The following is a 12080-nucleotide window of genomic DNA, read 5'->3' on the forward strand; positions in this document are numbered from 1 at the left end:
TTACATTGGAGTGTATTGTACATCCTGCTGGAATCAGGATATACAGCAGGAATATTTACTAAGTGTGTGACTTTATGTGAGTCATTTGACTGCTCTGTGCCTTATCATCCTCCTCTATAAAGTGGATAAGTTTTAACAGCATATAACTTATGGAGCTGTCATGAGGATGAAGTGAGTTAGCACATATAAAGTGTGTAGGATGGTTCCTGGTGCATGGTAGGCAGTCATTTTTACCACTCTGTCCCCAATTTTTTTGTTTTTGTTTTTGTCTTTTTGGGCCACACCTGGGGCATATGGAACTTTCCAGGCTAGGGGTCAAATCAGAGCTGCAGCTGCCGGCCTGCTCCATAGCCACAGCAATGAGGGATCCAAGCCTCATCTGTGACCTACACCACAGCTCATGGCAACACTAGATCCTTAACCCACTGAGTGGGGCCAGGGATTGAATCTGTGCCTTATGGATATTAATCGGGTTTGTTACCCCTGAGCCACAATGGGAACTCCCTGTCCCCATTTTTTTTTTTTTTCTTACCCTGACAGGTTTTAGTCTTATCTGTCACAGTGGTTACCACCTTTGTACCTTGTCTTTGCTTACTTCAACAAGTGATTTAGAATTCAGTTTTCCTATACCCACATGATTATCTGACTACTGGTGAGAAAAAGAGAGGAGAGAGTAAAGCAAGGCTAGTTGAAGCACCACCAAGCCCACATATAACAGAAGAAGAATCCCCAGAGAAAAGTGTGGGTGCTGCAGACAAAGGGAAAGGAAAGAGTGTTAGGAATTGGGGACGGGGAGAGAAAAGACAAACAAAAACTTATCTACTGAAATCCTTATTACTACTTTCTGAAATATAGCTTAGGGTTAATTCTCTAACCACAGAGCCTGATAAAGGGATTCAGATACATGTGGTTTCTTGAGTGACTGCTATTCAGCAAAATTCTGTGAAGAACTAAGGAACTTCGGGAAACCAAAGGATAAGAGCCAAGCAAAGATGTGATCTCAGCAAAAGCCTGCACTTGGCCTGAAACATGGGCAGCTCTGGGGCAAAAAGGTTACATAGCAGAATGGGGCCCGCCTTGAAGCAAGGATATCCCGTGTTTAGAAACCCGTATAGCAGTCGATTACTGACAGAGGTGGGAGTAACCTCACAGGCAAGGTGGTCCTTGTCCACGAGGACAATGCAAGAAGGGCAGCTTGAGCTGTTGGCAGTCAACACTCACTGCAGCAAGGTTTGTGTGCTTGGGTCTGGTAAAGAGATCTGGGCAGGTCACCAACAGCATCTACTTCAAATAATAATAATAAAATAATGAGTATAGTGATGTGGGCTATTATATATTGAATACTTATTGAACTAGAACTAGAAATTTACTGAGATTGTGATTATTACACTTGGACACTGCTTTTTTTTTTTTTTTTCTTTCCAAATACAGTGCTTTTGGTGCAGTCAAGAAAATACTTGCAAAAGAATTTGTTTTCCATATTTTGGGTGTCAACTCAGTTCTGCATTTTGGTTAAACTGTCGCAGTGAGTTATCTTTATTTGGATTTTATGTACTTTTTTCAGTTGACTTGCAAATGCTAGTGATTTGCTATCATTGAAGGATTATAAATTATTATATTTGCTCCATTAAAATATAGCAAGTCAGAGTTCCCGTCGTGGCTCAGTGGTTAACAAATGCGACTAGGAACCATGAGGCTGCGGGTTTGATCCCTGGCCTCGATCCATGGGTTAAGGATCCTGCGTTGCTGTGGCTATGGTGTAGGCCGGTGGCTACAGCTCTGATTTGACCCCTAGCCTGGGAACCTCCATATGCTGAGGGTGCAGCCCTAGAAAAGGCAAAACGACAATCAATCAATCAATAAAACAAAACATAACAAGTCTATTCATTGGTGTTTCCCCAGATACACTCTAATATGGGTTGTTTCCAGCCAGTGATGGTTCAAACTAGATCAACATTCATTTTGATTGAGGGATACGTTACCATACCAGTTGTTAAATAGTCTAAATTTTATCTCTAAAGTACTCTGATGTACAATAACCATAACCCAGTGAAAGGAAATTTGTGTTCTTAATTTGATTTAGAAACTCAAGGAGTTTCTTATAAGCCAGTTCAGGGGCGAGGACATACTGAGCCCAGTAGCATTACTATAACTTATATTTCCTCAGATAACACGTTCAATTCTGAGAATTGCCTCAATCACTTCTCAATCATCAAAGACTCTTTAAATTATATCTGTAATGTTGTAATTTTGGTTTTTTAAAAAATTAAAAAATTGAAAAAAAATAGGAATTTTGCTCTTAAGTCCATGTTTGCTTCAGATTTATCAGGTAAAAATTTTTTACTTTTGTTTATTTATTTATTTATCTTTTTAGGGCTACATCTATGGCATATAGAAGTTCCCAGGCTAGGGCTTGAATCAGAGCTGCAGCTGCTGGCCCAAGCCACAGCCACAGCAACAGCAATGCAGGATCTGAGCTGCACCTGCTACCCACACTACAATTCATGGCAACGCCAGATCTTTAACCCACTGAGCGAGGCCAGGGATCGAACCTGCAGCCTCATGGATACTAGTTGGGTTCATTACCCCTGAGCCACAATGGAACTTCTATCAATTAAATTTAAATCATAATTATTTGTAGCAAAGAACTTCTATAAGCAAGTGATACCTCATGTATTTAGTATGAATGGGGAACCCTAGTCCCCTACCTGAAGTTCTGCCCTTCTAGTTTCATTTCACAGGTACACCAGGCTGATAAGTTAAATAGTACTCAGAGGGGATAACGTTTACAAGTACTGGAAATCTGCTACCTACTATCTGTATCTTCACAGATACAGTAACATGAGGGATCTGTTTTTCTGTTGAGCTATTTCCTGGAGTGAATTTGGAGATAAAAGAAAAAATTTAGAGATAAAAATATTAAAAGTTATCTCTTTTTAGCAACCCAGATTATTTTCAAATATTAGTGATTGTTACATTAATGGTAGCTTTAGTGGTACATATGGTGTATGTTACTGTACCATTTTTAATAATGACCTGTGAATTCATATTTAAGCATTAGACCAAAAAAATAAATAAATAAACAACGGACTGCATGATATTAGAAGCGATGAAAATATAAGAAATTATTAACCTCTGTTAGCTTAAAATATATTTCTTTTCATACATTTCAGTTGACATGTTTGGATTCCTGATGCTTCTACTCCTTATAATATTGATTATAGCATTTATTTGTCAATACTGCCTCTATCTTCATTACATGCACAGGTATGTGCATTTTATTCTTAGTAAGAATGACAATAGGATAATATCATTGAAAAAAATACTAAGCTAATAATCAGGAAATGTTTTACCTTTTTATGGAATAAAGATAGTACATGCATCCATAAGAAAAGGAAAAAATTTCAAAGAGTATAGAAGATTATGAAATTAAAAGCTTAATTGTCCCATTCCCCCCTCCACCTCTGGCACGTGCTTTCCAAAAGTAATCCTTTTAGTATGATTCTATTTGTAGTTTTTCTTTTGGTTACCTCTATATGTTTGAACAATGTGGTTGTATCTCCTTTTCATGATTTATTACCTATAGATGTTATCTATTGACCCCCCCATCATAAAAGCTGAAAATTTTATCTTGCACTATCCGTTTTTTTTTTTTTTTGTTATTTTGCTATTAGGGGATATTATTTATATTGCTCTTTTTGAATCATAACTGTCATTGTCCATTAATAGCTCTTAAGATACCTGTTGTTTCTTCTTTTGGTTATCTTTCTGACTTCGAGTTATCTATTTAGTCCTGTTTCTCTATCCATCAATACGTCTCCCATTTTTTCTTTTTCTTTTTCTTTTTTGGCTACCTGGTGGCATATGGAGTTCCTAGGCTAGGGATCAAATCCGAGCCACAGTTGCAGCCTACACCACAGCTGTGACAATGCCAAATCCTTAAGCCACTGTACCGGACTGGGGATTGAACCTGCATCCCAGCATGCCAGAGGTGTGGCTGATCCCCTGGCGCCATAGGGGGAACTCCTTATTAACAGTTTAAGATAAGAAAACTTGAACCCATGTTTCCTTCTATCTATCCCTCCTCTGTAGCTGCTAAACTCCGTAAGCTTCCTCGCTCATTTGACCTTGTCAAGTGTATAATCTTTATATTCTGTTCTCTAACTATATTTATATCTTGAAATGCTTACTCTATAGTTTGAATTTAAAAAATTTTAACTAATAAAAGTAATAAAAGATGATTATTTTAGGAATCATATTGTTTAAGGAATCAAATAAATATTGTTTAGGAAAGAACTGAAATGGACATAGGAAATGTAATCAATGTCACTAACCTGTATTGCTTGAGAGGGAACTACCTAATGTTAAGATCAAACATAGTTTCTCTCTTTACTCTCCATTTCTCAAAATCATGAGACATTTCAGTTTATTGCTTGTTTATGTTGTGATTTTCTTCTACAGTTCTTTTGCATTTCATAGAGTTTAGTTACCTTCATTATTTCTTGCCAAGAAGGACACAGGACACACATATCTTTATTCCTATCACTGTGATCATTCATCTAATATTTGGTAGAATATATTCATTTTACTCTTTTAAAAGTTCTCTGACTTCTTGTTATAATTTACAAAAACTAGTTTCTGTACACTGCCCTACTGAGTTAAAAGAAATTTTTGGATCCCATATATTCCTATTTTTAGAATTCTTTTTTCACCCCTTTTGCTCAAGTAACTTTTTCAAAAGGAGTTCACAGAAGGTATGAAAAGTATTTTCATAGTCCATACATGTTGAGAAGTTTGTTTTTCTCCATTCTCCTTCAGGCCAACACTATTATTTTCTTTCTTCGGATTGGATGCCTTTTTCAAGAAGGACCAATAGACAGGATAGAGAAAGATAAGTGTTGGCCAAGTGTTCTGATTCTTACTTAAGACCACTACTTTGACTAGGACTTGTGTTTTTCTGGCTATGGAACTTACCTTTTCTTATTAACATATAAGAATAAAAGAAATGGTAAGGTGGAAGAATTCCTTACTCTTTACATCAAGAACAAAAATATACCCAGAAGAAAGAATCGATAAGGGTACATTACAAATGTGACCAGGATCCTGGTCTCATAAATGTCATCATTTCTTTTTCATAGTGCTTCTCAGTAAAGTGGCAAAGATACCCACAAGAGAATAGAGGCCTGAACAAATATCCATCCTGCTTCGGCTGTTTAAAAGGAAAATCCTGGGAGTTCCCATCGTGGCTCAGCAGAAACAAATCTGACTAGTATCTGTGAGGACACAGGTTCGATCCCTGTCCTCGCCCAGTGGGTTAAGGATCCGGCATTGCCATGAGCTGTGGTGTAGGTCGCAGACACAGCTTGGAGCCCATGTTGCTGTGGCTGTGGCTCCTATTCGACCCCTAGCCTGGGAACTTCCATATGCCACAGGTGCAGTCCTAGAAACATGAAATAAATAAGTAAATACATAACTGACTAACTAACTAACTAACCAAATAAATAAAAGGAAAATTCTGAAGCGCCTTTGCAAATATGGTCCAACAACTGTCCTAAGTTCTGGCTTAGCTCTGCTATTTGTCTGCCATCTCTTTGTTTCCATTTCTTCTAGAACTCTTCCAGACCTGGTTAATTCAGTGAGCACTGCATTCTGTTAAGGGAATTAGTCTTATTAAAGACTTTTTGTACTTCATAATTCAAAGATGTTCCTTGGGTTCCAGAAACACCCATCTTTCATTAAAAAAAAAAAAAAATGAGTGACTAATGGAACATCAAAATATTGATCACGGCGTCTGATCTGATAGTCTTATTAGTCAGCAGATATGATTTAAAAGTTAACACACTTTTAAGGGTTCCAAATGTTAGAGAACATCAGTGTTTAACTGCTTGTGTCTCAGTGCCTCCTTGACTCTCTCATCTATTTCAGTATATATTTACTGAGTATTTACTATGCCTCAAAGAGTGAGGTTGTCACTAGAGACATCATCATAACAAGAAAGAGACATCCTTGCCTTCAGGGAGCTTACATCCTCTTCAGCGGACACAGAGAAGTAAATAAGCAATTGTTCATTTTATTGCCAACTTATTTATATTTTAGATGATAGTTCATCTATTTTAATTGTGTGTTCTTAGTCAAACACTTTAATTCTCCTGGTGGATGAACAAAAGGAGAACTTAATACAATAAAGCTGTGGTAATTAAAAAATTGCATAAATGTAATCTAATGAAATAAAATAATTCCAATGGTAACTTTATTCTGAAAATAAACCTTGTTAATTCTAAATTTACCATCATTTTGAACAGAGCACAAGTCTATATTGCTGGAAGACCACATTCAATTTACCTTCCTCATGGGAGTGCTCCTGGCAAGTATTCTAATTTATTTGGTGAGATGTCCCAGACTCTTCCAGTAAGTCACAGCTGGAAGTCTTCCCCTTACTTATTCCAGGCATCAAAGTTAAAATATGAGCAGGAAACACTGTTCTCTCTCTCTCTCTTTTTTTTTTTCTTTTTCTTTTTAAGGCCTCACCCGTGGCATATGGAGGTTCCCAGGCTAGAGGTCAAATCGGAGCTACAGAGGCCAGCCAGCAGCACCTCAACACAGGATCCAAGCCACCACAGCTCACAGCAGTGCTGGATCCTTAACCCACTGAGTGAGGCCAGGGATCCTACCCACAACTGCATGGTTCCTAGTCAGATCTGTTTCTGCTGCACGATGATGGGAACTCCACTGTTCTCATTTCTAAGACACATTCTTATAACCTCAATAGCTAGTCTAAGATGGGTAAAAATCATAATATTGGTAGAGAAGAATTTAAAATTTCCAACCTAACTTGGATATTAGTAGCTTTCCCTGGGAGTTCCCCTTGTGGTGCAGCAGAAACGAATCCAACAGTTATCTAATCATAGTTAGTTGCACTAGATTCATTATGGGGAATAAAATGTAATAAAATTCACAAAGCAGGATTATTTTCCACTCAGGAGAAAAATCTCAAGTCCAAGGAACTGACTATATTAAAATGTTGACTAAGGGAAATAAGATTCTTCAAAAGGAGTTGAGAAGATGGAAACAGAGACAGTAGTGTCACAGAGATCAAAAAAGGAAGGTCTAAATATGGAGGGAGGAATTCCCTTTGTGGCTCAGTGGTCAGGAACCTGACTAGTATCCACGAGGATGCAGATTCGATCCCTGGCCTTGCTCTGTGGGTTAAGGATCCGGCATTGCTGTGAGCTATGGTATAGGTTGCAGACGCTGCTGGGATCCATATTGCTGTGGCTGTGGTATAGGCCAGCAGCTGTAGCTCCGATTAGACCCTTAGCTTGGGAACCTCCATATGCCAAAGATGCATCCCTAAAAAGATAATAATAATAATAATAATAATAATAAAATTGGGAGGTTACTGATACCCTATCTGCATGTGGTCTTATGAGTGTTTATTCGAGACACAAAATAAACAGACTTCTAACTCGTGGAAGAGGAAAATATAGAACCTAAAAAAACCTTATACACTATACCCTATTTGACCGTGTGCCCCTCACCCACAGAGTTATTTCCAAGGAGCAGTGGTACCATTATCCCTCTTGGTCCTTGGTCCAAACTTTTCTAGAAAATGAATTCAGAAGATGATTTTCTGAAATTAGGGATTTATTGAGCACCCACAGGTTTTCTGTCACCAGAGACAATTAGTCTCGTCACCACCAAATATCCGGTCTTTTTTCCTCTTCATTAAACTCATAACCAAGTTGATAATACCTTAAATCACTTGAGTCTTATGTATTAAAATAGCTGTAATATCAAAATCTCAGAATAGATTTTGATATTACAAAATTCATAAGTAGTTTGTGTTAAGCATTTACAAAAAATGAGTAGGTTCCCATTGACTTTTCTTAGGAAGACTTTGAAAAGGTAAATTGATTCTCTCTTCTCACAGTGTATAATGAATAGATAACTGGAAAGCTAGATCATCCAGAGAGAGAAGAAGGAAGTGTCTCTCAACGGTAAGCTTTCAAATTATACTGCATAGACTTTTCTGTATGACTTTCTGCAACCCCCTCCTATTAAGCAACTTTTCAGAAATATAATGAGAATTGTTAAGAAAGTAAGTGGAAATCAAATCTGTAAAATGTAAACTGATTTTCGATGTCTGAAACATGTATAGAAGGCAGAAAAAAAAATGGAGCTTCAGTAGCTCCTCAGTCATCTGCCTTAGCTGAAATCTGGGCTTTGTTTACTAAGTATGTCATATTGGACAACTAACTTAACCTGCGTGTGCCTTAGTTTTTCCTCATTCGTTAATATTCTCTACTAATAGTGAGTAAATCAGTGGGTAGCTCTGAGCACAAAATGAGATTTTACAGGCAAAATTTTTAGAATTTCCCTGAAACTCAGTCCTCAATAACTAACATTGACTTGTTACTGCTGGAGTCAAAGAATCTCAGCCCTTGGGGACATATAAAGGTCATCCTACCCAGCCCCTCAGCCAGGGCTGGGACCCTCTTGCCAATATTTCTGGCTTGTTGTATCGTGAACAGCTAGAGACTATCACTTGGATTAAAGCAGTTATGAATTTGACTGTGTGAATGTGTGTATGTGTGTGTGTGAGTGTGCTTGTACATACATGCATCCTCAGGTGCTTGATTTGCAACAGGATAAACCCCAGGCATACTTTTATTGCCACTTCCTACACTGCACCTACTCAGAAAGGAAGTCCCTAACTAGAGGCAGGCTCCATTCTTCTATGTCTCTTGAAGTAGTCAGTGCAGGTTAATAAGGAGGGGGTGCAAAGAGAATGCAGGGAACTCCCAGAAGCCTGCGGGCTCCCCTGGAGACCCGAATGATCTCCATTCTGAGAGAGATGAGAGTTTAAAAGATGAGCAATGCTAGGAAGACCCTTTATCATCCAAGCTGGGACCATGCTGAGAATATCAGGGAGAACAGTTGTAAATAAGGACTCTCTTGGGCAAAGAAGATTGTGTAGTCATACTGGCTAACACCCACTGTTGTGAGGAAAATGTGTACATTTCTTTGCTGTTGGAGGGATTAGGTATCTATGCAAACTGTTTAGAAGGCAATCTGACAGTATCTATTAAAATATTTTGGGGAGATACTCTATGACCTGGTCATTCCGTTATTAGCTACTAGAGATTTTTTTCCCCTTGTGAGTCAACAAAATTATGCTTACTGGTTGAACCATATAAAATGTCTTGCTTTGTCTATTTGTGACATACTAAAAGAGCAATCTCATGTGGTTCAAACCAATAAAAAGATCTAGGTTTTGTAGGGCCTGAAACTTACGGAATTTTGGGACCCTCCAAAAAGTTGTTTATAAATCTTCCTGTTGTTAATTTTACAAAAATGTTTGACTCTAATAATACATATTCCCAGGGCCTTGAAAGGCGAGGGCAAATGAGAACTCATAGAGCTTAGGCTATACCCATACATGTATTCTAGTAAGTATTTTCAAAAGAGGACACACACAGTCTTGTATAGACTTGAATAAAAAAATGGAACTATCTTAAACTGGTGGTATAAATTAGTACAAGGATTCTAAATATTACTTTGGTGGAGTTCCCATTGTAGCTCAGCAGAAATGAATCTGACCAGTATCCATGAAGATGCAGGTTTGATCCCTGGCCTTGATCAGTGGGTTAAAGATCCGGCATTGCCATGAGCTGTGGTGTAGGTCACAGATGCGGCTTAGATCTGGCATTGCTGTGAGCTGTGGTGTAGGCTGGCAGCTACAGCTCTGATTTGATCTCTAGCCTGGGAACCTCCATATGCCTCAGGTGCAGCTCTAAAAAGATTAAATAAATATCACTTTGCTAATCGAGACCTTTTAACTTTTTTTTTTTTTTTACTCTTTATCCCAATAATGTCACTTTTGAGAATTTATCCTATGAAAATAATCTGAAATAGTTTCATTTTTTTTTTTAACATTTAGCTCTGTGGTCCATTTGGAATTAAGCATGATATATGGTGTGAAATTCAGTTCCAATTTTATCTTTTTCCAAATGGCTATCCAGTTACCCCAACACAATTTATTTTAAAAACCCATCTTTACACTTGTGATATGAGATGGAATCTTTCTCATAAATTAAATTTCCATACACAGTTGAGTATATTTTTGTATATTCTGTTCACTGTCATTGGTTTGTCTGGCTAATCATTCCCTAATACCATAATTAATTATGGAGGATATGTAAATTATTTTAATATCTGGAAATGATATTAAACTTCCCCACCTCGCCTAACTCTTTTTGTTTCCATTTTTCTTAATTTTAAGTTCAAGCATAATAAAGATGAGTTGTTTATTCTAACTTGTGCTAATGCTGGAAATTTCAGAAAATTAAACATTTGATCTCTGGAAAAGATAATTATTCTAGAACTTCAGAGGTTCTGCCTGCAAAGTAATTCATGGATTTACAGTGATTTCCTCCTGATTTCTTTCAACTTAGTTTTCGTCTCCTCCCATCCTTTTTTTCTTTCTCTTTTTCGATTTATCTTCTCTTTTTTCTATCTTTTCTTTTTCCTTCCTTCTTTCATTTCTTCCTTCCAGAAGCAGATTTACCAAAGAAAGACTTGATATTAAGAATTTTTTAATTGTTTAAATTTTTATTTATTTATTTATTTTTGTCTTTTAAGGGCCACATGCAAGGCCTTTGGAGGTTCCCAGGGTAGGGGTCTAATCAGAGTTGTAGCTGCCAGCTTACACCAGAGCCACTGCAACTCCAGATCCGAGCCGCGTCTGCGAACTACACCACAGCTCATGGCAATGCCAGATCCTCAACCCACTGAGCAAGGCCAAGGATCGAACCTGCAACCTCATAGTTTCTAGTCGGATTCGTTTCTGCTGGGCCATGATGGGAACTCCTAAGAATTTTTTTAAAAAATTAAGTCTTCTCATGCTGTGTTACTGTCCAACTCTTGTATCAGAGCATTTCATTTTGAATCAAATGCTACTGCAGGGGGAAAATACTGCTGCAGAAGAGCTTTTACTATACAGGTGATGACATGATAATCATATAAAGACTTTCAAATGTATAATGTAAAAGTTACAATTTTTAATGCTTTTTGGTTAGATAGTCTGTTTAGAATAAAACAAGGAAACATTAAAAACAAATAGACCCTATATTCCAGCCCAAAACCATCTTCTGTGAGGCAAGTTTTTTTCCTTTTTCCTTTTTACAGTTGCATCTGGGCATTGGAAGTTCCCAGGCTGGGGTCAAATCAGAGCAGCAGCTGAGGCCTATACCACAGCCACAGCCACAGCCACACCATGTCCAAGCCACATCTGTGACCTATGTCTCATCTTGCAGCAATGCTGTATACTTAACCCACTGAAGGAGGCCAGGGATGGAACCCACATCCTCATGGACACTATGTTGGCTACTTAACCTGCTGAGCCACAACAGGAACTCCTATAAGGCAGTATTTTGAAATCTTAGAATAAGATATACAAGTATGCTAGCACAAACTGTAGAACCTAGTTGGTAATTCCTGTTCATGTCTAATCAGTAAATTTAAGAAAAGGTAGTGAACTCTATTGAGAGGAAGGGAATTGACCTAGGATTGTGAGGAAACAGGACCGTGAGGTGAGAGAAATAAAGAGCTAGAAGGACTGGGATTCAGGGAAGCCTTCGTTTGAGGGATGAAAAGGGGATAAGAGAGCATTTAACGAGAAAGCTAGCTATCTCAAATTGGAAAATGGGTTCCGAAGTAGAGATTTGCCTGCAAGGATTTATTGGAGAATGCTCTTAGGAATAACACATTATAGGGAAAGAGAGAAGCAGACTTGGGCAGCGGGAATAGCTGAATTGTCATATAGTCACAACAAAGGCCTCGGTTAATTTTATGGGGTGTTCCGGAATTTCAGTGGCCTCCCTAACTGAAGCAAAGGAGCCCAAACCTCCATATCAACTATTATGAGATGTGGGATGCTCTCCAAAAGGAGGCTTAACTTTGAGTGGGGCAGTTCCCTTTGGCTGAGGGTAATTCTCATTACCTCATTACCCTGGAGCAATGAGTGCCTTGTTCCTGAAGGGGAAGTCTGGGCATCTACCACAGCAGCTGTCACTGATTTG

The 12080-nt window shown here is 38.1% G+C and overlaps 1 protein-coding gene across 2 annotated transcripts in view; it reads left to right on the forward strand.

The window, feature by feature from the left end:
- PTTG1IP2 (PTTG1IP family member 2) overlaps positions 1–12080 on the forward strand; it is a 134836-nt gene that overhangs the window by 28651 nt on the left and 94105 nt on the right. For both annotated transcript variants that reach the window (XM_021102366.2, XM_021102367.2), the window contains exons 3-6: positions 1432–1525; positions 3174–3267; positions 6303–6364; positions 7931–7997. In XM_021102366.2, coding sequence (XP_020958025.1) covers positions 1432–1525; positions 3174–3267; positions 6303–6364; positions 7931–7944 — 264 coding nt within the window. In that variant the 3' untranslated portion in view covers positions 7945–7997. The remainder of the gene's footprint in view (positions 1–1431; positions 1526–3173; positions 3268–6302; positions 6365–7930; positions 7998–12080) is intronic.

The sequence above is a fragment of the Sus scrofa genome, chromosome 9, assembly GCF_054392235.1.
Source record: "Sus scrofa isolate SSC_HxYL_T2T_F1_AM1 chromosome 9, Sscrofa_HxYL_maternal_Yorkshire_Landrace_v2.0, whole genome shotgun sequence".
Taxonomy (NCBI): Eukaryota; Metazoa; Chordata; class Mammalia; order Artiodactyla; family Suidae; genus Sus; species Sus scrofa.